At 36.1% G+C, this 22061-nt stretch overlaps 1 protein-coding gene, 2 non-coding genes and 2 pseudogenes across 3 annotated transcripts; 1 reads left to right on the top strand and 4 right to left on the bottom strand.

The window, feature by feature from the left end:
* Positions 1–1818: 1818 nt before the first annotated feature.
* LOC123181325 (ATP synthase subunit a, chloroplastic-like) lies at positions 1819–6307 on the bottom strand (annotated as a pseudogene).
* LOC123181326 (ATP synthase subunit a, chloroplastic-like) lies at positions 4541–5433 on the bottom strand. The gene has a single exon (XM_044593583.1). The coding sequence runs from the start codon at positions 5341–5343 to the stop codon at positions 4741–4743; it is 603 nt and encodes a 200-aa protein (XP_044449518.1). The 5' UTR covers positions 5344–5433; the 3' UTR covers positions 4541–4740.
* A 167-nt stretch (positions 6308–6474) lies between the features above and the next one.
* Positions 6475–10892, bottom strand: LOC123181324 (DNA-directed RNA polymerase subunit beta''-like; annotated as a pseudogene).
* A 6614-nt stretch (positions 10893–17506) lies between these two features.
* On the top strand, positions 17507–17577 carry TRNAC-GCA (transfer RNA cysteine (anticodon GCA)). The gene has a single exon. It is a non-coding gene; the product is annotated as a tRNA-Cys (tRNA).
* A 3590-nt stretch (positions 17578–21167) lies between these two features.
* On the bottom strand, positions 21168–21239 carry TRNAT-GGU (transfer RNA threonine (anticodon GGU)). The gene has a single exon. It is a non-coding gene; the product is annotated as a tRNA-Thr (tRNA).
* Between the last annotated feature and the right edge of the window lie 822 nt (positions 21240–22061).

The raw sequence follows: 22061 nt of genomic DNA, 5'->3' as shown, positions 1-22061 counted from the left end.
GATTCGGCATTGGTTAAAAAAGGGCAGGGTGCCCCCTTTTTTTTCTAGTAAATAGTTCAAACCATTTTACCAATATGAGTGTTCTATATCAGATAAATTTTACATTAGCTATTTCCCGTTTAAATTCGGTACTAATACTAATATAGTTGTAGAAAGAGTACCTTTTTTTGCCTGGACTTCAAGCAGTTTAGCTTTAACCATGTTAATGGTCTCACATTCTTGGTTTATAGAGAATCAAAGTTGATTTACCAATGAGTCGCGAAATGCTATGGTTCTTCCATATGATTTCTGAATTTATTCAGAAGTAATTCGTCGAGATCGTGCACCCTTTTCTTATTTATCCGAAAAATACTAAAAAATATTATAAAGTGCAGCCGGATAGATCCAATCTATTCTTGAAATAGACAACTCGCACACACTCCCTTTCCAAAAAAAAAATCAAAACACCAACCACTACAGTTAGATTTATTAGATTTGTTGCTAAAATATCGGTATTAAGCCCGAAACTGCCAGCGGATGGCCAGTGAGCTAAAAAAACGAAAGAATGGGTTACATTTTTCATATGCTCTCCTCTTATAGATAGGACGAACAAAGAACAAAGTTTTTCAATCACTTACTTCGCTCGCCCTTTTTTGATCGGTTTTTTAATGCAAATAGATTAAATCTAGTAATTTCTTTTAGATTAAGTCTTACGTCTTGTTTGACCGGTGAAAGACTTCCTTTGTTGAAATGTTCTGTTCCCAAAATTCCTAAGATAAAAGGAAAAAACTTTCCACTTTCCTAAACTAAGGACGGGAAATAAGAAGGTGAGCATATCTTCTAAATTAATAATACTCAACTCAGCCCTTCCTAGAATGGGGTATTATCTGTCCCGATAAATAGATAATTCCAGGAGTAATAAATAGGAGTAAATGAAATAAAGTATTGATATAATTGGAATTGCGGAAGCAAATACCAATTTACTAAAAAAAGAAAAAAGTATCTAATCGAAAGATTTTTTTTAAGATTAAACAAAAGGGTTCGCAAATAAAAGCGCTAGTGCCACAACTAGTCCATAAATTGTTAAAGCTTCCATAAAAGCTAGACTAAGCAATAAAGTACCTCGTATTTTACCTTCTGCTTCTGGCTGTCTCGCAATACCTTCTACAGCTTGTCCTGCAGCAGTACCTTGACCAACTCCAGGTCCAATAGAAGCAAGCCCTACGGCCAATCCAGCAGCAATAACAGAAGCAGCAGCAATTAGTGGATTCATGGTGAGTAGTTCCTCGTGTCAAAAAAAAGAAATGGTTAAGGATACAATCAACTAATAAATTCTTACTGCTAAGCTCTATTGGGGAGAAGTAAAGTAACTAAAAAGTACAAATTGAAATCAAATTGAAATGATAATGTGAATTGTCCGAACTACATAGAAGGGAATTCCATATCCATATATCGGATTAGATAATGAATCTAACCTAGGAATATATAATATAATATCCTATATATATACATTTGTTTCTTCTTTTTTGTTTGCATATTTTCTCATTTTCTATTGAATCGGATTCTAAACTCATTGCTTAAAGTGGAAACCTGCATAAAAGAGGACTCCACTTATAGACATTAAGGATATTATAGTATAGATCTAGCCTGACTCCACCCTCCTTAATGCATATATACTTTGAAAATTCCATAATATAGTCTTCTATTCTCTCTCCTACAACTCTAGGCTATATATTCATACGCATTTCTAACTATTTTTTGCAACCAAGCAGATTATCTGGAACCATGCATGAATTGAGCTAAGCTGCAAAAAAAATACTATTTCCAAAAAGAGTCAATTCAATGATGACCCTCCATGGATTCACCTATATAGGCTGCGGCTAATGTTGCAAAAATAAGAGCTTGAATAATGCTTGTAAATAATCCAAGAAACATGACCGGTATAGGGATTACTAAGGGGACTAAAGAAACAAGAACAACAACGACTAATTCATCCGCCAATATATTCCTGAAAAGTCGAAAGCTAAGCGATAATGGTTTTGTGAAATCTTCTAGGATGTTAATTGGTAAAAGGATTGGAGTTGGTTTAATATACTTCTCGAAATAGCTCAATCCTTTTTTGCTAAGACCAGCATAAAAATATGCCGCTGACGTGAGTAAAGCTAAAGCAACAGTAGTATTTATATCATTCGTGGGCGCTACTAATTCCCCATGGGGTAACTCTATAATTTTCCAAGGTAAAAGAGCACCCGAGCAATTCGAAACAAAAATAAAAAGGAACATAGTTCCAATAAAGGGAACCCAGGGACCATATTCTTCTCCAATCTGAGTTTTGCTCAAGTCTCGAATAAACTCAAGGACATATTCAAAAAAATTCTGACCGTCGGTCGGGATGGTTTGTGGATTCCGAACAGCTATGACAACTGAACCTAGCAAGATAGTAATTACGACCCAAGAAGTGATGAGTACTTGGGCATGAATTTGGAAACCTCCTATTTGCCAATAGAAGTGTTAGCCTACTTCTACACTCGATATATCGTATAACCCCTTGAGTGTTTTAATGGAACAAGGTATAATATTCATATTGTCCTCTGATAAAAATTGAACTTCAAAAAAGGAATTCTTTTGATTCAACCATCTCTTTCTCAACTCAGCAACTTGAAGTATTAATCTTATATTTAGGATACCAAGAAAGCACATCAGATCATAATATATATCAATACCCTCTAATATATATCAATATTCCCCTTCTTTTTTCTATGCAAAAAAAGATATAGTAAAGTAAGTGATTCCATAAATTTACGCAGTTGCCCAAGAATTCACTATATATTCTTAATCAACGATTTCTTATATAGAAAGAACAGCCCTCACAAATTGAAAATACTAATTTGTTAAGAATCAATCGAATTGAAGTCATAGTGTCATCGTTGGCTGGAATCGATATATTCGCGAGATCCGGGTCACAATTTGTATCGACTAAAGAAATAGTAGGAATCCCCAAAATGGCACATTCCCGAAGAGCTATATACTCTTTTTGCTGATCAAGGACGATCACATTGTCTGGCAATCTCGTCATATATTTGATCCCGCCGAGATACCTTTGCAAGGTAGATAATTTTCTCTTCAAGATTGCCACATCTCTTTTTGGGAGATGGTGGAATTTTCCCATTTTTTCTTCTGCTCTTAAGTCTCTAAATTGAGAAAGTCTAGTTTTCGTAATCGACCAATTCGTTAACATACCACTGAACCACTTTTTATTAACATAATGACAACGAGCCCTTATTGCAGCTGATGCTACTAAATCTGTTGCTCTTTTTTTGGTACCAACAATTAAGAAACTTTTTCCCTGACTTGCTGCATCAAAAACTAAATCACAAGCTTCTGATAAAAAACGAGCCGTTCTAGCGAGATTTATAATATGAGTACCTTTACGCTTTGCCGAAATGTAAGGGGCCATTTTAGGATTCCATTTCTTAATACCATGACCAAAATGAACTCCTGCTTCTATCATCTCTTTCAAATTAATGTTCCAATATCTTCTTGTCATTATGTTAATAAAAAGTGGTTCAGTGGTATGTTAACGAATTGGTCGATTACGAAAACTAGACTTTCTCAATTTAGAGACTTAAGAGCAGAAGAAAAAATGGGAAAATTCCACCATCTCCCAAAAAGAGATGTGGCAATCTTGAAGAGAAAATTATCTACCTTGCAAAGGTATCTCGGCGGGATCAAATATATGACGAGATTGCCAGACATTGTGATCGTCCTTGATCAGCAAAAAGAGTATATAGCTCTTCGGGAATGTGCCATTTTGGGGATTCCTACTATTTCTTTAGTCGATACAAATTGTGACCCGGATCTCGCGAATATATCGATTCCAGCCAACGATGACACTATGACTTCAATTCGATTGATTCTTAACAAATTAGTATTTTCAATTTGTGAGGGCCGTTCTCTCTATATAAGTAATCGTTGATTAAGAATATATAGTGAATTCTTGGGCAACTGCGTAAATTTATGGAATCACTTACTTTACTATATCTTTTTTTTTTGCATAGAATTTTTTTTGCATAGAAAAAAGAAGGGGAATATTGATATATATTAGAGGGTATTGATATATATTATGATCTGATGTGCTTTCTTGGTATCCTAAATATAAGATTAATACTTCAAGTTGCTGAGTTGAGAAAGAGATGGTTGAATCAAAAGAATTCCTTTTTTGAAGTTCAATTTTTATCAGAGGACAATATGAATATTATACCTTGTTCCATTAAAACACTCAAGGGGTTATACGATATATCGGGTGTAGAAGTAGGCCAACACTTCTATTGGCAAATAGGAGGTTCCCAAATTCATGCCCAAGTACTCATCACTTCTTGGGTCGTAATTACTATCTTGCTAGGTTCAGTTGTCATAGCTGTTCGGAATCCACAAACCATCCCGACCGACGGTCAGAATTTTTTTGAATATGTCCTTGAGTTTATTCGAGACTTGAGCAAAACTCAGATTGGAGAAGAATATGGTCCCTGGGTTCCCTTTATTGGAACTATGTTCCTTTTTATTTTTGTTTCGAATTGGTCGGGTGCTCTTTTACCTTGGAAAATTATAGAGTTACCCCATGGGGAATTAGCAGCGCCCACGAATGATATAAATACTACTGTTGCTTTAGCTTTACTCACGTCAGCGGCATATTTTTATGCTGGTCTTAGCAAAAAAGGATTGAGCTATTTCGAGAAATATATTAAACCAACTCCAATCCTTTTACCAATTAACATCCGCCAATATATTCCCGAAAAGTCGAAAGCTAAGTGATAATGGTTTTGTGAAATCTTCTAGGATGTTAATTGGTAAAAGGATTGGAGTTGGTTTAATATATTTCTCGAAATAGCTCAATCCTTTTTTGCTAAGACCAGCATAAAAATATGCCGCTGACGTGAGTAAAGCTAAAGCAACAGTAGTATTTATATCATTCGTGGGCGCTGCTAATTCCCCATGGGGTAACTCTATAATTTTCCAAGGTAAAAGAGCACCCGACCAAATCGAAACAAAAATAAAAAGGAACATAGTTCCAATAAAGGGAACCCAGGGACCATATTCTTCTCCAATCTGAGTTTTGCTCAAGTCTCGAATAAACTCAAGGACATATTCAAAAAAATTCTGACCGTCGGTCGGGATGGTTTGTGGATTCCGAACAGCTATGACAACTGAACCTAGCAAGATAGTAATTACGACCCAAGAAGTGATGAGTACTTGGGCATGAATTTGGAAACCTCCTATTTGCCAATAGAAGTGTTGGCCTACTTCTACACCCGATATATCGTATAACCCCTTGAGTGTTTTAATGGAACAAGGTATAATATTCATATTGTCCTCTGATAAAAATTGAACTTCAAAAAAGGAATTCTTTTGATTCAACCATCTCTTTCTCAACTCAGCGACTTGAAGTATTAATCTTATATTTAGGATACCAAGAAAGCACATCAGATCATAATATATATCAATACCCTCTAATATATATCAATATTCCCCTTCTTTTTTCTATGCAAAAAAAATTCTATGCAAAAAAAAAAGATATAGTAAAGTAAGTGATTCCATAAATTTACGCAGTTGCCCAAGAATTCACTATATATTCTTAATCAACGATTTCTTATATAGAGAGAACGGCCCTCACAAATTGAAAATACTAATTTGTTAAGAATCAATCGAATTGAAGTCATAGTGTCATCGTTGGCTGGAATCGATATATTCGCGAGATCCGGGTCACAATTTGTATCGACTAAAGAAATAGTAGGAATCCCCAAAATGGCACATTCCCGAAGAGCTATATACTCTTTTTGCTGATCAAGGACGATCACAATGTCTGGCAATCTCGTCATATATTTGATCCCGCCGAGATACCTTTGCAAGGTAGATAATTTTCTCTTCAAGATTGCCACATCTCTTTTTGTGAGATGGTGGAATTTTCCCATTTTTTCTTCTGCTCTTAAGTCTCTAAATTGAGAAAGTCTAGTTTTCGTAATCGACCAATTCGTTAACATACCACTGAACCACTTTTTATTAACATAATGACAACGAGCCCTTATTGCAGCTGATGCTACTAAATCTGTTGCTCTTTTTTTGGTACCAACAATTAAGAAACTTTTTCCCTGACTTGCTGCATCAAAAACTAAATCACAAGCTTCTGATAAAAAACGAGCCGTTCTAGCGAGATTTATAATATGAGTACCTTTACGCTTTGCCGAAATGTAAGGGGCCATTTTAGGATTCCATTTCTTAATACCATGACCAAAATGAACTCCTGCTTCTATCATCTCTTTCGAATTAATGTTCCAATATCTTCTTGTCATTTTTTCCACACTTCCTTTTTTTTAATCCTACCATTCCATTACGGAATTTAGTTCTTTTTGAAGATTAAGAAAGATCCGAAATAGCTTGAAATAAAATATTTTTTATGTATCCTTAAATGATATAGGGTTAAATGTTAAATGGGGGTTCTTATGTCTCATAAAAATTGTTTGTTACGTCAGAATCTGAAGAAACTAATTCTGTATGGAGAAACCAAAAATCTCTCATTTCCGACGCGAATAGATTTTTTTTATTTTGAAATAAAGGTTCTTGTCTTGTGGGGAACGATGCACAAATTTTTGGAATCCGGTACCAACAGGTATAATCCCCCCCAGAACTACGTTTTCTTTCAAGCCTTTCAACCAATCAATGCGACCTCGTAGGGCAGCTTTTGCTAAAACTCGAGCAGTTTCTTGAAAAATTGCTTCAGATATGAAACTTTGGGTATTTAGGGAAGCCCTTGTTATTCCCAATAAGATTGCCCAATAATAGATCGATTCATCCAAAGCTAGTCCTGCTCGTTCTGCTCGCAATAGTCCGATTAATTCCCCAGGCGAAAAAACATTAGACATTCCATCTTCGGAAACCCACACTTTTGATGTTACTTGGCGTATAATAATCTCTATATGTCTATTATGGATCTGTACCCCTTGGGATCGATAAACCTTTTGGATTTTATTAACCAAAGAGATACGACTTTGGGCTATGGTTAGCTCAGCTCGAATCAAGAATCCCCAAGGGACCCCAAGAATTCTTGGTATACGCTCATTCCAATCCTCAATTCTCCTTTCGAGATTCGGGGATAATGAATCAATTGAACGCGCTTCAAAGATTTGTTCCACTTTTGGAAGACCTGTGTTATGTCACTAGATCTCGATTTTTCATATATAAACGTAACTAACCTATCTCCCTTGTAAAGGATTTCTCCATAATGACCATTAACAGTTGCTCCTGTAGTGGCCAAATAAGGTTTAGCTGCTCTTATAACAAAGGAATTCATATTTACAATGAAAATTTGACCGATTTTTTATGTGCGATTTAAATAGACATACATTTTCACAAATAAATTGTCCAAGGTGAATTATTGCCAATGTCTCTTCCCAAGAATCATGATGGACAAAGTGACAATTCAAAAGGAATGGATCCAACATTATGTTACTATCGAAATTAGAAATCCTTTTATTTTCATCTATTAAAGAGTATTTAAGTTCTTGAAGTACTTGGAAGGTTTGTTTTAAATTGTCAACGAACAAATATTTTTTAACAGGATTTTATTATGCGTTAGTAAATAGTAAGATGAAGAAAAATGCGATATACTAGCTACAATAGCACCTAAGGGCCCAAAAATTTCTCGAATAGGAATTCTAGGATTCCATTCTTTTATCGCATTGGGATGTTTTGAATTCTTGAATAAACCAATTCGACAACAGTTGGATGCTGACAAAATCATCAAAGAGTGGTATTCTTTATTTCTATTCAACAAAGTGCCAATAGCTTCTGGATGTTGGCTAAGTGATTCAATCTTCGCCTTGGAATAAAAAGAATTGATATTGGCGCGATCTAACCTATTATGGGGAATCGGTCCTGCACTTGTCCTACCATACTTTTTTTGTGTATACGAAATAGTGGACTTGACTAACTCAATTCATAGGAAATCGCGAATAAGATCATTTGCTCTTACCTCAACAAGGGAAGCACCAGCCTTTTCTTTTTCTTCTTATTCCCAATTCACTACTAAGCAAGTTCTAACAAATTGACTATTTGTGTGATAAATTCTTTGAGTTAACTTGCTATTTTCATGAGAAATAAAATTGACAAGTCGAATTTGGAGATTATTTTCTTCTTGCAAGAGATCCTGCGGGAAAAGTGTTGCTAAATTTCTTCCTTCGTCCATTTCGTATGCCACTGTAGGGCGAACGGAAACAAAATACTTTTCCTTGCTCTTGAGAATTTTTTTCCGTTGAACATAGACCCAATTTTTCCTTTTTTTGATTCCTTAGAATCTTTTTTTTGTCTTTCTGGCGGTATCAAACAGCCACCTAATATCTTGTCCGCCTCTTCAGGAAAATGAATATCTCCGGAAAATATTTTGAGTTCCGTATGGCTTTTTTTTCTCTTCACTCGGACCAGTCCGCCTAGTCGACTTCTTGTATTTTTTGTGAGTTGTGTATCCACTCCAATAATACTATTGTCAAGTATCTTTAGGGATGAAGATCTCGGCAAGATATGAAGTTCTTGAAGAATGAAAAAAAACCGATCTACTTCTTTTTGGTATTTTAGACTAAATTCTTTTGTTCCTCGATGCTCAATCAAACCCTCTTTTTTTAAGATGGAATCTTCCTCTGGGCTCTCGTATTCGTCCTCTGAATCTTCTTCTGAGTCTTCCTCTAAAGTACCATATTTTTCCTCTGCGCTTTCCCCGGGGCTGCCATATTCGTCTTCTGAGTCTTCCTCTAGAGTTCCATATTCGTCCTCTTGGGTCCTATATTTGCTCTCTGGGCTCCCATATTCCTCTTCTGAGTCTTTCTCTAAAGTTCTCTGGGTTCCCATATTCGTTTTCTGGGCTCCCATATTCGTCTTCTAGGGTTTCATATTCGTATTCGTCTTCTAGGATTCCATATTTAGATTCTTCTAGGGTTTCATATTCATATTCGTCCTCTCGGGTCCTGTATTCGTCTTCTAGGGTCTCATATTCCTCTTCTGAGTCTTCCGTTCGAGTCCTATATTCTTCTTCTAGGGTCCTATATCTAAATTTAACAATTCCTGAACCCTTTTTATCTTTTCTGTATCGGGGATCGTCAAAATAAGCAAAAATTGTATTTCTACGTAAAACACCCATAAGGGGGATTTCAATCGAAATCCCAAAACAGGATATTAGTTCTTTCTCTTGTTCTTGATGATATTGTAATGGAATGACGAACCTATTTCTTCGCTTTTTCGCCAACAAATCTGAATTATCTTGAAAAATAGAAGGATAGATAAAATTCCAATGGCCATTGGACATGATTCGATCCGACGTTGAATAATCAAGAATTTCCCTATCTTTTTTACCATAAGTATTCATTTGATCTTGATCCTTGTGGAGTGAAAAAGACGCTATACTGGATCTGCACATACTTACTGACAATATCCATAAATGGCTTGTTTTTGGTAATCGGCGAAGATTACCATATTGATATTCGGGCGCATGGTAAACATCAGTACTCCAGTGCATTTCGCCGTCTGATTCAGAATAAATATGCTTTTGTACCCTTTCTTTAAAATGTAAAGTGGGCGTTCCAGCACGAATCTCCGCAATTACTTGTTCGGATTTTACATATTGATCATTTTGCACTAGAATCAAGCTTTTTGAGGGAATATTCACACTATATAGAATATCTTGACTCTGAATAGTTACATGCAAGTCTATATAACATAGAAAAGCAGGCTGCCCATGACGGGTATGTGTGGGGTGAACCAAATTCTCATTGAATTTTATTTTTCCATTCGAAGGGGATCGTACAAGCTCGGCAGTACCCCCTGTGAATACTCCGCCAGTATGAAAAGTTCTTAATGTTAGTTGAGTCCTGGCTCCCCAATTGATTGACCTGCAATAATACCTACGGCTTCTCCCAATTCGACCAGATCACTATGAGTAGGACTCCGGCCATAGCATAATTGACAGATCCAAGAAGTGCTTCGGCAAGTAAAGGGGGTTCTAATATATATTGGTTGTGCTCGAAATGGTTGTGCTCGAAAGGCAGTTATGAATCGATTGACTAATCCAATTCCAATATCTTGATTTCATGCGGCAATGCATCGTGAACCATATATATATCGTCTGCTAATACACGACCAATTAGTGTTTGGACAAAAAGTTTTTCCGTCATCCCATTTTGAGGACTTACAGAAATACCTCAGATAGTACCACAATCTCTTCTACGCACAATAATATGTTGAACTACTTCAACAAGTCTACGTGTAAGATATCTAGCATCTGCTGTTCGCACAGCAGTATCTACAACCCCTTTGCGGGCTCCATAGCAGGAAATTATATATTCTGTCAAAGAAAGTCCCTCGCGTAAATTGCTTTGAATAGGTAAATCAATCATTTGTCCTTGAGGGTCCGACATTAATCCTCTCATACCTACTAATTGGTGTACTTGAGATGCATTTCCTCTGGCTCCTGGAAAAGACATTAGATAGACTGGATTAGAAGGATCCGTTATCCGAAAATTTGAATTCATTTCTTGTTTCAAATATTCACTTGTCGCATACCATATCTCAACAGATTGGCGTAATTTTTCTACCGCGTGTACAGCCCCATAATAATAGTGTTTCTCCAAAAGAAAACTCTGTTGTTTCGCGTCTTGGACTAACCATCCCTTAGAGGGTATTGTTAAAAGATCCTCGATTCCTAACGAAATCGATGTAGTAGTGGCTTGATGGAAGCCCAGAGTTTTTAGTTGATCCAGTATATGGGATGTATATCCCATCCCAAAATGATCTATTAATCTGCTAATAAGTCGTTTCATACTAGTTCCGTCTATCTCTTTATTATGAAAGACCAGATTGGCCCGTTCCGCCATACATAAGTACCCCCTTTTCGGCTGAGTCGGATTCGACAATGGGCCTGAGTCAGTGATTCAAAATTTAATTAACTTGCCTCAATCTCAATCTGGATTCGCGTGGCAAATAATGATGATACTAGGGAAATCGGAATGCCCCCCGAAAGGGGAGGGGCATCGCCGAATCTAACTTTCTTGTTTAGGTAGTGTATGAATAGGCCTGACTAAATCCTTGTACGGCTTCCTCTATTTCTCTATAAAAAGAAATATGACCAAGAGTGGTTCGAATGTATATCGAACGAATTTCTTTTTTTCTATTTCCCATTATTAGATAGTGGGCATAAATCTCATGATAAGTCCCCAAAGATTCATATTGAACTTCAATCGGAACTTCTCTTGACCCAATGACGCGTTGATCCAGGTTCCATTGTAGCCACAAGGGACTATCTAAACTGATTAGTTTTTGTCTATAAGCTCCCAGTGCATCATAAGAACTACAAAAATGGGGTTCTTTATCTTTCCTATATTTAGAATTATTATTATTATTGTAATTTACTTTTAGATTTGGGTAGTTTTTGCAACTATTATATCTATTTGCGCAAATACCTCGATGCTTTCCAATCGTTAATACATAAAGCCCGATAAGCATGTCTTGGGTTGGTACGCAAATAGGATCCCCAATAGCGGGAGATAAGAGATTCATATGAGAAAACATAAGTAAACAGGCTTCTGCCTGAGCTTCCAAGGATAAAGGTAGATGAACAGCCATTTGATCTCCATCAAAGTCTACATTGAAACCCTTACACACTAATGGGTGTAAAGAAATAGTACGCCCCTCTACTAAAGTGGGTTGAAAGGCCTGTATGCCTAATCTATGCAGGGTAGGTGCTCTATTTAACAGTACAGGATGTCCCCGCATAACTTCTTGAAGTATTTCCCATACAATGGGTTCTTTTTCCCAATTTTCCTTTTAGCAATCCTTACATTAGAAGTGGCGCGTTTCGTGATTAAATCGCGAATTACAAATAGCTGAAAAAGCTTTATTGCTATCTCTAGAGGTAATCCACATTGATGTAATGAAAGCGAAGGACCCACAACAATGACAGAACGCCCCGAGTAATCGACCCGTTTCCCAAGCAGAGTCTCGCGAAACCTTCCCTCTTTACCTTCAATTACATCTGAAAGTGATTTGTATACTTTATTGTGACCATCCCTCGTCGGTTGCCCGCGGGACCCACTATCAAGAAGTGTATCCACGGCTTCTTGTACCAATTTTTCCTGGCACATTACTAAATCTGCTGGCGCTAATTCACTTCTTTTTAATAGATAGGAAAGATTGTTGTTCCGACGGATAACTCTCTTATAAAGTTCATTAATGTCTGAAGTCACTACTTTATCTCCAGACCTATAAACAATAGGTCTCAATTCGGGAGGAAGAACCGGTAATAAGCACAAAACCATCCATTCTGGTTCTACATTTGTTTGAATAAAATGTTTCGCCAATTGCATGCGTCTAATCAACAAAACTTTTCTTATTCGTCTTTTTCTATCTTCCCACTCATCTCCACTATACCCCTCGTCTTCTAATTCCTTCCATTCGACCAAAGAATTCTCTATAATAATTCGCAAATCCAAATCTGCTAAGTGTTCTCTAATAGCACCTGCTCCTGTCGCAATTTCCCGATTTCGAAATGTTGCAAAGCCTGGGGTAGAAAAAAGGGAGAAATGCTGTGGTTACAGGATGAAATTTCCTCTTCGAATAAACCTCGTAATCGTAAAAAAGTGGGTTTTTTAGTGCTGGGCCTAGCAAAAGAGAAATCGCCGTATACTAGGCCCTCCAACTTCTTAAGAGGTTTATCTAAAAGATTCGCGATATAACTAGGAAGACCTTTCAAATACCACACATGAGTCACGGGACATGCGAGTTTGATGTATCCCATTTGATATCTTCGTATCCGAGAATCCACAAATTCTACCCCGCATTTTTGGCAAAATCTTTCGTCTTCATTTTCAGCTCCGCTCGCTCGAGAATTGCCACAAGCGCAAATCCCGCTTTTTATGGGTCCAAAGATTCTTTCGCAAAACAATCCATATTTTTTTGGTTTATCGGTTTTATAATGAAAAGTAGAGGGCCTTGTGACTTCGCCAACGACTTCTCCATTAGGTAGGTTTTTGTTAGCCCAAGCCTTTATTTGTTGAGGGGAAACGAGTCCAATTTGAAGTTGTTGATGTTTATATTGGTCAATCATAAAATAGAAATAAGAAAAGAATTTATATTTATTCCGATCAAACTTCCTCCCTATTAACCTGGAAGTTCTTTTCAGATACAAGGTAATGATTCAGTTCTAGAGCCAAAGATCGTAGTTCTCGAACGAGCACTCGAAAAGATTCTGGAGGATCCTCATGATTAGGTATTCTTTTTCCCCAGATCATAGCATTAAGTATTTCTTGGCGAGCTATAAGATGGTCAGATTTATAAGTAAGTATCTCTTGTAAAATATGAGCAACACCAAATCCTTCTAAAGCCCAAACTTCCATTTCTCCTACTCGTTGTCCCCCTTGCTTGGCTCTTCCTCTAACCGGTTGTTGTGTACAAGTGAGTAGGGCCCAGTAGAACGCCCATGAATTTTTTCATCAACTTGATGAATTAATTTTAAGATATAGGACTTCCCTATTAGAATAGGTTGCTCAAAGGGGTCGCCTGTTCTTCCATCAAATATTCTGCTTTTTCCCAGGTACTCGGGTTCAAATACCCATGGATTTTTTTTTCTTTACTGGCTTCATATAATTCTGAAAACACAAGTTTTCTTGAAGCCTCTTGCTCATATCTCTCATCAAAGGGTGCTATTCTATAATGTTTCTTTAGCAGATCCCCCGCTAATCCGAGCGAGCTTTCAAATATTTGTCCCACATTCATTCGGGAGGGTACTCCTAAGGGATTGAAGACCATATCAACGGGTGTTCCATCTTGCAAATAGGGCATATCTTGCCTAGGCAAAATTTTGGAAATGATCCCTTTATTCCCATGTCTTCCGGCTACTTTATCCCCAACTTTGATTTCACATTTCTGTAAAATATATACACGAACCATTATGTCGAGCGGGTCCCTTTGGATCCATTTCACATCGATAACGCGCCCTCTTCCACCTATAGGTAATTTCAGAGAAGTTTCTTTTGAAGTGGAAACCTCAAGGCCAAATATGGCCCGTAATAATCCAGCTTCCGCGATATAAGATGATTCGCTCGCTATCTGAGGCGTTAATTTACCTACTAAAATATCACCAGTTTCTACCCAGGATCCCAACCTAACAACTCCATTTCCGTCCAAATTGCGGAGTAAATGTTCTTCTAGATGTGGTATTTCTTTAGTGATTTTTTCAGCGGAGCCCTGGCTTGTCGTATCCGTCTGAATTTCATATTTCCGGATGTGAAAAGAGGTATAAATATCTTCATATACCAAACGTTCGCTAATTAGTACTGCGTCTTCAAAATTGTAACCTTCCCATGGCATATAAGCTACTAATACGTTTTTTCCTAAAGCAAGTTCGCCCCCAACTGTAGCAGCTCCTTCTGCTAAGATTTGTCCTTTTTTAATGGATTTACCCCGTGGAACCCGGGGTTTTTGGTGCATACAAATATTTTTGTTAGAGCGACGGTGGTTAACTAAAGGAATACTTATAGTCTTCCCACTACTTGATAAAAGTATCTTATGACTATCAGTAGAAATGATCTTTCCCTCGCGTTCGGCTATAATGGAAACCCTCGAATCTAGAGCTGTTTGGCGTTCCAATCCATCCAACAATGCATTTCTCGGACCGAGAAAGCGGAACTGCTTGGCGCTGCATATTAGAACTCATTAAAGCCCGATTCGCATCATTGTGCTCAATAAAAGGAATGAGAGAACCCCCAATAGAAAAATATTGGAAAGGAAAAATACTTCTAACATGAATCTGTTCCCATGCAATAGTCAAGAATTCTTGACGGTATCTAGCCGGAACAACCTGTTCTTCCTGAATACCTTGATTCAAGGACAAAGAATTTCCTGCTGCTATCATATAATATTCATCTCTATTTGGTGATAGATAAACCACCTGTCTCTCTTTTTTTTCTTTTGCTTTCTCAGCAGATATTTCATAAAACGGACTCTCTATGGATCCCCACAAGTGATCAATTCTCGCATGAATTGCTAAGGATCCAGTAAGTCCAACATTGATTCCTTCAAACGTGTCAATTGGACAAATACGCCCATAGTGACTCGGATGAATATCTCGGCTCCGAAAACTTGCGGTTCTCCCCGTCAACCCTCCAGGACCTAAACAACTCACTTTTCACCCATGAACAGTTTGTGTCAATGGATTCGTTTGATCAAAAACTTGAGATAATGGGTATGTGCCAAAAAAGGTCTCATAAGTAGTTATTAATAAAATTGAAGTTGAAGTTGGAGTTACCAAAGTTTGGGGAGTCGGTTTCGATTGACGTATGAATACTCTACGAATAGTTTTTTGAACTGCATGTTGTAAACGACCAAGAGCCAATCCGAATTGATCTTGTAACAGATCTACAACCGAACGAATACGTTTATTTTTCAAGTGATTCATATCGTCATCGTCAAGTATACCCGTTCCAAATTTCATTCCAATCAAATGATCCGTAGCGGCCAATACATCTCGTGGTAACAAGAATGTATTGTTCTGAGGTATATCAAGATTAAGTCTCCGATTCATATTTCGTCGACCAATCCTTCCTTTGTAATTCCTCGCATAAGGACTCTGAAAATACCAGGTCCCCACCTACACAAGCAAATTGTTGATAAAACTCCAAAATAGCTTTTTCTTTTGACTCAATCCTCTTCTTCTCCTTAGCATTCGGGAAAGACAAGAAAATTTCAGGGTAGGAAACATTATCTAGAATTTCTCTTAGATTCGAACCCATAGCTGATGATAGAACTAGAATAGATATCTTTTGTTTTCTACTCACGCGAGCCCATATCCTTTCTTTTTTATCAATTGGTAATTCCGATCTCCCCCAAATCTGATATTATAGTGCCAGTGTAGATAGAAATTCCCTTATGATCTAATTCCGAGCGGTAGTAAATACCAGGACTTAGCAACATTTGATTGATCACAATTCGGTATATTCCATTTATAATAAAGGTTCCTAAGGAATTCATTATAGGAATGTTTCCGATAGAAATGGTTTGCTTTTGCACATCGAAACCAAAAATTAATCTCGCAGATACATATAATTCGGAAGAATAGGTGAGTGATTCATACACAACATCTCTTTCTTTTATCGAGGGTTCTAGCAATTGATATCCTTTCGCAAATAATTGAAATGCAATTTCGTGATCTGGATCTTTAATTGTTGGAAACTTGTCAAGTTCTTCTGCTAAGGCTTGATTAATGAACCTACAAAATCCCTCGAATTGGATCTGACTAAATCCGGGTATTGTGGACATTCCCTCGTTTCCATTCTGGAGCATCTTAATCTTAAGTTTCCTGTTTATCAAAGAAAAATTCCATTATCAGCTCACTCTTCATCAATCCCTCTGGATCGATCTAGCAATCATGGAATCTATATTCTGTTTACTGAATCACATGAAATTCCAGGGAACTCCACATACGTATTTCATATATGTATTTCATACATATGAATAGAGACCATTTGGACGAAAGTTCGAGTTTGTCAGGGGTACAAATGAAATGAAAATGAATTGATAAAACATTCCTAAAAAAAATTCTGCCACTTATACTTTATGTTATGATATTCTAATCAGATTGGATGGCAAAGATTTCTCATTTCATCTCCTTTCTATGAATGTAATAAAGCCGTAATATAATATACTAGAAAGTTTGACTTTACTTCGATTTAGAATAGCGTGCTTACTTTAATTTCTCAAAATAATTTGAGGGTTCTTTTTTATTTTGGATCGGAGTAGTATAATTGCTAGAAAATTGAGTATTTCATTATGGAATTCTAAAATCAAGTAAGTACCTTTTTTAAGTACATGCCAATCTATTTATCCACCTCTCCCCATATCCATGCTTTTCTTTTATCGTAATTTCACTTGGGTAGGCCAAGATAGTAAGGTTATACTCTATATCAGAGCAAATTTCCTTTTTTTATTCAAGATATTTAATTTAATACTTTGAAAAATTAAAGCATGATTCCCCATAGAGATATGTACATAAAGGGGATCTTTGGATAATAATGCTGTTCGGACCTAAAGTTTACCTATACACGGATTAAGCATAAAGTCATAATATTTTATTATGCCATTGAAGGGGGGGAGATAATACCGATTTAAGAGTAGTTCACTACTGCAATAAAAAAAGAGAATTCTAGTTAACGGTTCCAATTTATTCTGAATTTTGCAGCGTGTGAATAGAAATCCACTTTTTCTTCTTTTTCATCTCAATAGAAAGAAATGGGAAGTTTTATTGTGTTAACAATGTATGTTTTAAGATAGAATCTATCGAGAAGAATAATAGAAACTGGATCAAAAAAAGCAGGAATAGATTTTTTGAAAAAGATTGGAAAAAAGTAAGTAGAATTATATTCAAAATAAAAGGGGCTTTTCGTAAGAAAACGTGGATGAATACTTGCTGTTTTCTAGATTTTTGATCGGATTTTTTGGCGGCATGGCCAAGCGGTAAGGCAGGGGACTGCAAATCCTTTATCCCCAGTTCAAATCTGGGTGCCGCCTGATCAATAAAATACTTAGTTTTTTTATAGTGCTGATCGAATTCGATCAATTTTTACTTCGCATAAGTTCGGGCAAGAGAGTAACTGGGCCTGCCGATACTGGGTTTAGAGAAACCATACCATAGTTCTATCCTCAAACTAGGGTTAGGGTTTGTTTTGACGGTAGTGGCCAAAATGGTTATCAATAGGGGTGAGGTAGTGTTTCCTTATTCTTTTATTATATGAATTTGAATTGGTTCTTAATTGAGATTCGATTTGATAATTTTAAAATACGAGGATAAGATGTCAGAAATCTTGGTATCCAAAGAAAGGTCCCTAAGGGGCATTCTTTTTTTTCAATCTAAGATTCAAGAAGGGACTCCACGAAAGAATATCAAGACTTACTAATTATTATACGTTTTTTTATCGTACATCTTATGTTACCTACATACACTAAAGTAAGGACTACTTAATTCTAACGAGAATCAGATTAAATAGGTCGATCAAAAATCAATTTAGGAGTTGTGTTATGGATAAAATCTCTTCCTCTTCATTCTTTCATAGAATGATACAAAGCAAGGCTGCAGGGTTTAGGTCAAAAACAAACATTAGGTAAGGTAGGTATCCAATAAATATTTATCTATCGTTAATTTTATGGTATATTCGGGCGTCCTTTGCTTAAAAAAAGAGTAACAAAAGGAATAAAAAATCTTCCTATTCCCGCTTCTTCTATTCAGGACATCAATCCCGTACTCTTTCTTTTTTAAGGAAAAAAGGGCTATAGTATCGTATTTTTAATGCTCTCTAATTCTACCAGAATTCCTATAAGAATTTGTTAGCAGTAAATTCCTTGAACTGATTGATCCATGACCTTAGGGCGGAATCCCTTTTTGACTCTGTACCCTTGATTCCACTATGATTATTGATCAATAGTAGAATAGAATAATCCCTTCATAGAAATAGGAGACATAATTTAGATGGATATAGTAAGTCTCGCTTGGGCTACTTTAATGGTAGTCTTTACATTTTCTCTTTCACTAGTAGTATGGGGAAGGAGTGGACTCTAGGGATACTACTAATTGATTAAGTAATCAAATTGTTGTATCAATTATTTTCATTAATGGATCATTTTGCATTAATCATTTTGTCAAACGTTATTCTTTAATCTTTTTCTTTAATTTTGTTTCACTCCTGTAAGAAACTCTTGTATTGTAAGTTGTAATGTAAGAAAGAGCCATTATACCAATTCATAATTTCTACTAGAAATGACGAATGGTTAAAAAAAGTTCTATACATAAGAAAATTAGACTTTCTTCCACGGAACTATTCACGGCATATCACACATTTTCCATTTCCTTTTACTTTTTACTATAGTCTATTCTTAATATTATTTTTCTTTCCTTCCATGGATTCTTTGGTCAAGAATTGTCTTAGATTTTTTATTTTGACCTGATTGAAATTAAGTGGATGCAGTGAAAAAAGAAATTGAATTAGACTACTTAACTATTTCAATCTACTAATCTATTCTATGTAGATTCAAAGATAATATAATAGAAAGAATCTAAAGTGTCGTAGAAAAAACTATATGTAGTTCTTTCTACCACACTTTAAGATTCCAACCAGATCCTTTCATTTAAGACTTGGATTTTTTATTTAATCCCTTTTTAATTTCTTCAATGATTAATTGGAATTCCAATTAATTATTTTGGCTGACTGTTTTTACATAAATAATAAGTAAAAAAGAAGTAGGAACTAGAATGAACAGTGCAGTAGCAATAAATGCGAGAATATTGACTTCCATAACCTCTTTATTTTTTATTTTCACAATAACTCGGGATGTAATCCCATGGAGAGGAAAAAGGGGTATCTTGTAAATTCAAGGATAGGGCTTGCATTCTGATAATACTAAATCAATTCAATATTATGAATATCGGATCTATCAAATCAATTCATGGATGAGAGTTATATTTCACGGATGAGAGTTATATAGTATAACATAGGAAGATCCTCTATCCACACTAAGACCAAAATGGGTTTTTTGATTGGATTAGGAATTCCCTCTTTTTTAATCCTTTTCTACTTTTTCTTTTCTATATCTCTAACCCACGAGCTTTCTTAATCTTATACTTTCTTAATCTTATACAATTTCCCTTCCTTTTTCTTATAGTTATACATACAATTATGTATGTATTATATGACCAACTTTCTATGGGTCACATAGACATCCAAATAAGCAGTAGAAGTGAGATGGGGAAAAGAGGTCTGAAATAAAAAGGGAATACGATTTATGTATGGATTCCGGTAAAATACCGGTACTCTATTCCATAAGAGTGGAATAGGAAATTAAGATGAGGATGGTATCATCATAAAGAAAGATAGAGTAGTATAATATCCTAAATTCTACTAATCCACATATCGTATGTGTGTCTTTCTTTATCTTTATCTATCGGGAGTAGTGAAAAAAAATTCCTATATGCCTTCCCTCCCTCTTTAATGAGGGATGCAAAATAAAAAAGTGAAGTAAGGGTGCCCTGTGGGTATTTGATCTTGCTCCCTGCCCCTTTTTTTCATGGACAAAGGAAATATCAATTTCTCCATTCATTGAACCCTAGTTCGGGACTGACGGGGCTCGAACCCGCAGCTTCCGCCTTGACAGGGCGGTGCTCTGACCAATTGAACTACAATCCCCGCGGGGTGTATGGCATACCCATTCTTAAATAGAACCATAAGAAGATTCGATTCGTCTTTCGTACTCTAAGAAATAGACGAATCATATACTACATACCCACATATTATATTATACGTGGGTATAGTGAGAGTGACATAACTAGTATGTCGTGATTTTTTATCACTAAAAATGGATAATAATCCAGCCTTCAATAAGAAAAACTCTTTTGTTTGTAAGAAAGGAATGAGAGAGATATGGATTAGAAAAAAATTCCCTTTTTTCTTTATCTTTTATTTCTATAGATCAGACATTTTATTTTATGGAAGAAAAACAAAAGGATTTAGTTCATACTCACGAAGCCCTAGATTTTTGGTTTAGGCCGAGCTGGATTTGAACCAGCGTAGACATTGTCAACGAATTTACAGTCCGTCCCCATTAACCACTCGGGCATCGACCCAGGAAGAATTTATTCAAGGGTTTTTGCTAATCTATGATTAACCTCCTTTCATAATACTCCCTACCCACAGGGGAAGTCGAATCCCCGCTACCTCCTGGAAAGAGAGATGTCCCGAACCACTAGACGATAGGGCCATATACAACCGCTCGTGATTATACTATAATCATAGTATGAGCAGTTTTTTGGAATTGTCAATATACTCGAAAAGTATAAATAGATCCAAAGCAAAGAGTTTTTCCAACTTTTCTGTTATGTTTTCATCTAGGATTTTTTTAGTTGATCGTTATAGATTAATTCTCCGTGCTTCATTTAGTGTTCAGACCAAAAATGCATCCATCCCGCACTAAGTCATAAAATTCTCTAAAAATATAGAGAAAGTTTCAAAAACAAAGAACAAAAGTGAATCAATTTAGTAGAAAAGTACTCTATCAGATTTGAACCAACGACTTACGTCTTAGCACGAGATTACTCTACCACTAATTTAAAAAGCCCTTTATCGGATTTGAACCGATGACTTATGCCTTACCATGGCATTACTCTACCACTGAGTTAAAAGGGCTTTTTATTTAATTCAAAAATTAGCCACTTGGATTTCCCATTATGGGTCTACTGCATAATGTACATATTATATATATAATATATAGAGATAGAGAGAGAGACATTATGTAGAGATTGTATATGTATATATCGATATCTTGAGAGCTCAAAATAAAATTAATAAAAAAAACATACCCTACATAACATATCCAACTCTTCTTGGTTCAGGGTTTTCCGTTTCCGAAGACTAGTAAAATAGGCGGATCTGGAACCCCAAGGATTCAACGGTATATGGATATGGAAAATATAAGATTTCCGATCCTAGCGGGAAAAGGCGGGGAACAGATACCCAATAGGATATAGGATCCTTGGGAGGAACTTTTGGTAATGGCCTTGATCCTCTATGCTATTTTTTATGTGTTCTTAGTTCTATTGAACTTTTTTCATTCTTTTAAACAAGAATCTAATAAACTAGAATTGAGTCAGTGGAAAAAAGGAGAGAGAGGAAAGTGTTAAATGGAGAGAGTCGACTAATCAGAGACTTTTAGGATCTTCTTTACATCAGGTAAATCTGTCGGCTTGTCCTTTTTTTCTTTAAGTTACGACTCTTTGCTGCTTACTTCTATCAAGCCATAGGGAAAGTCTATGATGAATTTGGAAAACTCATCTCACTCTTACTCTATGGCTCAGACTTAATGGGGGGAGAAAACATCTTCCATAATTTCTTTTTTGTTCAATTCTGGACAAAAAAGAAAAGGAAAAAGGAATTTATAGGGACAGTGTTACCCCCTATATCCCCTAGTTTATATTGTAGGAATAATAAAACAATTTAGCAGTCTGACAC

The sequence above is a fragment of the Triticum aestivum genome, chromosome 1D (assembly GCF_018294505.1).
Source record: "Triticum aestivum cultivar Chinese Spring chromosome 1D, IWGSC CS RefSeq v2.1, whole genome shotgun sequence".
Lineage (NCBI taxonomy): Eukaryota > Viridiplantae > Streptophyta > Magnoliopsida > Poales > Poaceae > Triticum > Triticum aestivum.
Note: the sequence above shows the minus strand (reverse complement) of the source record. Positions and strands in the feature narration are given on the sequence as shown.

Bases quoted from the DNA above. Each gene is read 5' to 3' on its own strand.
- LOC123181326 (XM_044593583.1), bottom strand. From the start codon at position 5,343: ATGAATATTATACCTTGTTCCATTAAAACACTCAAGGGGTTATACGAT.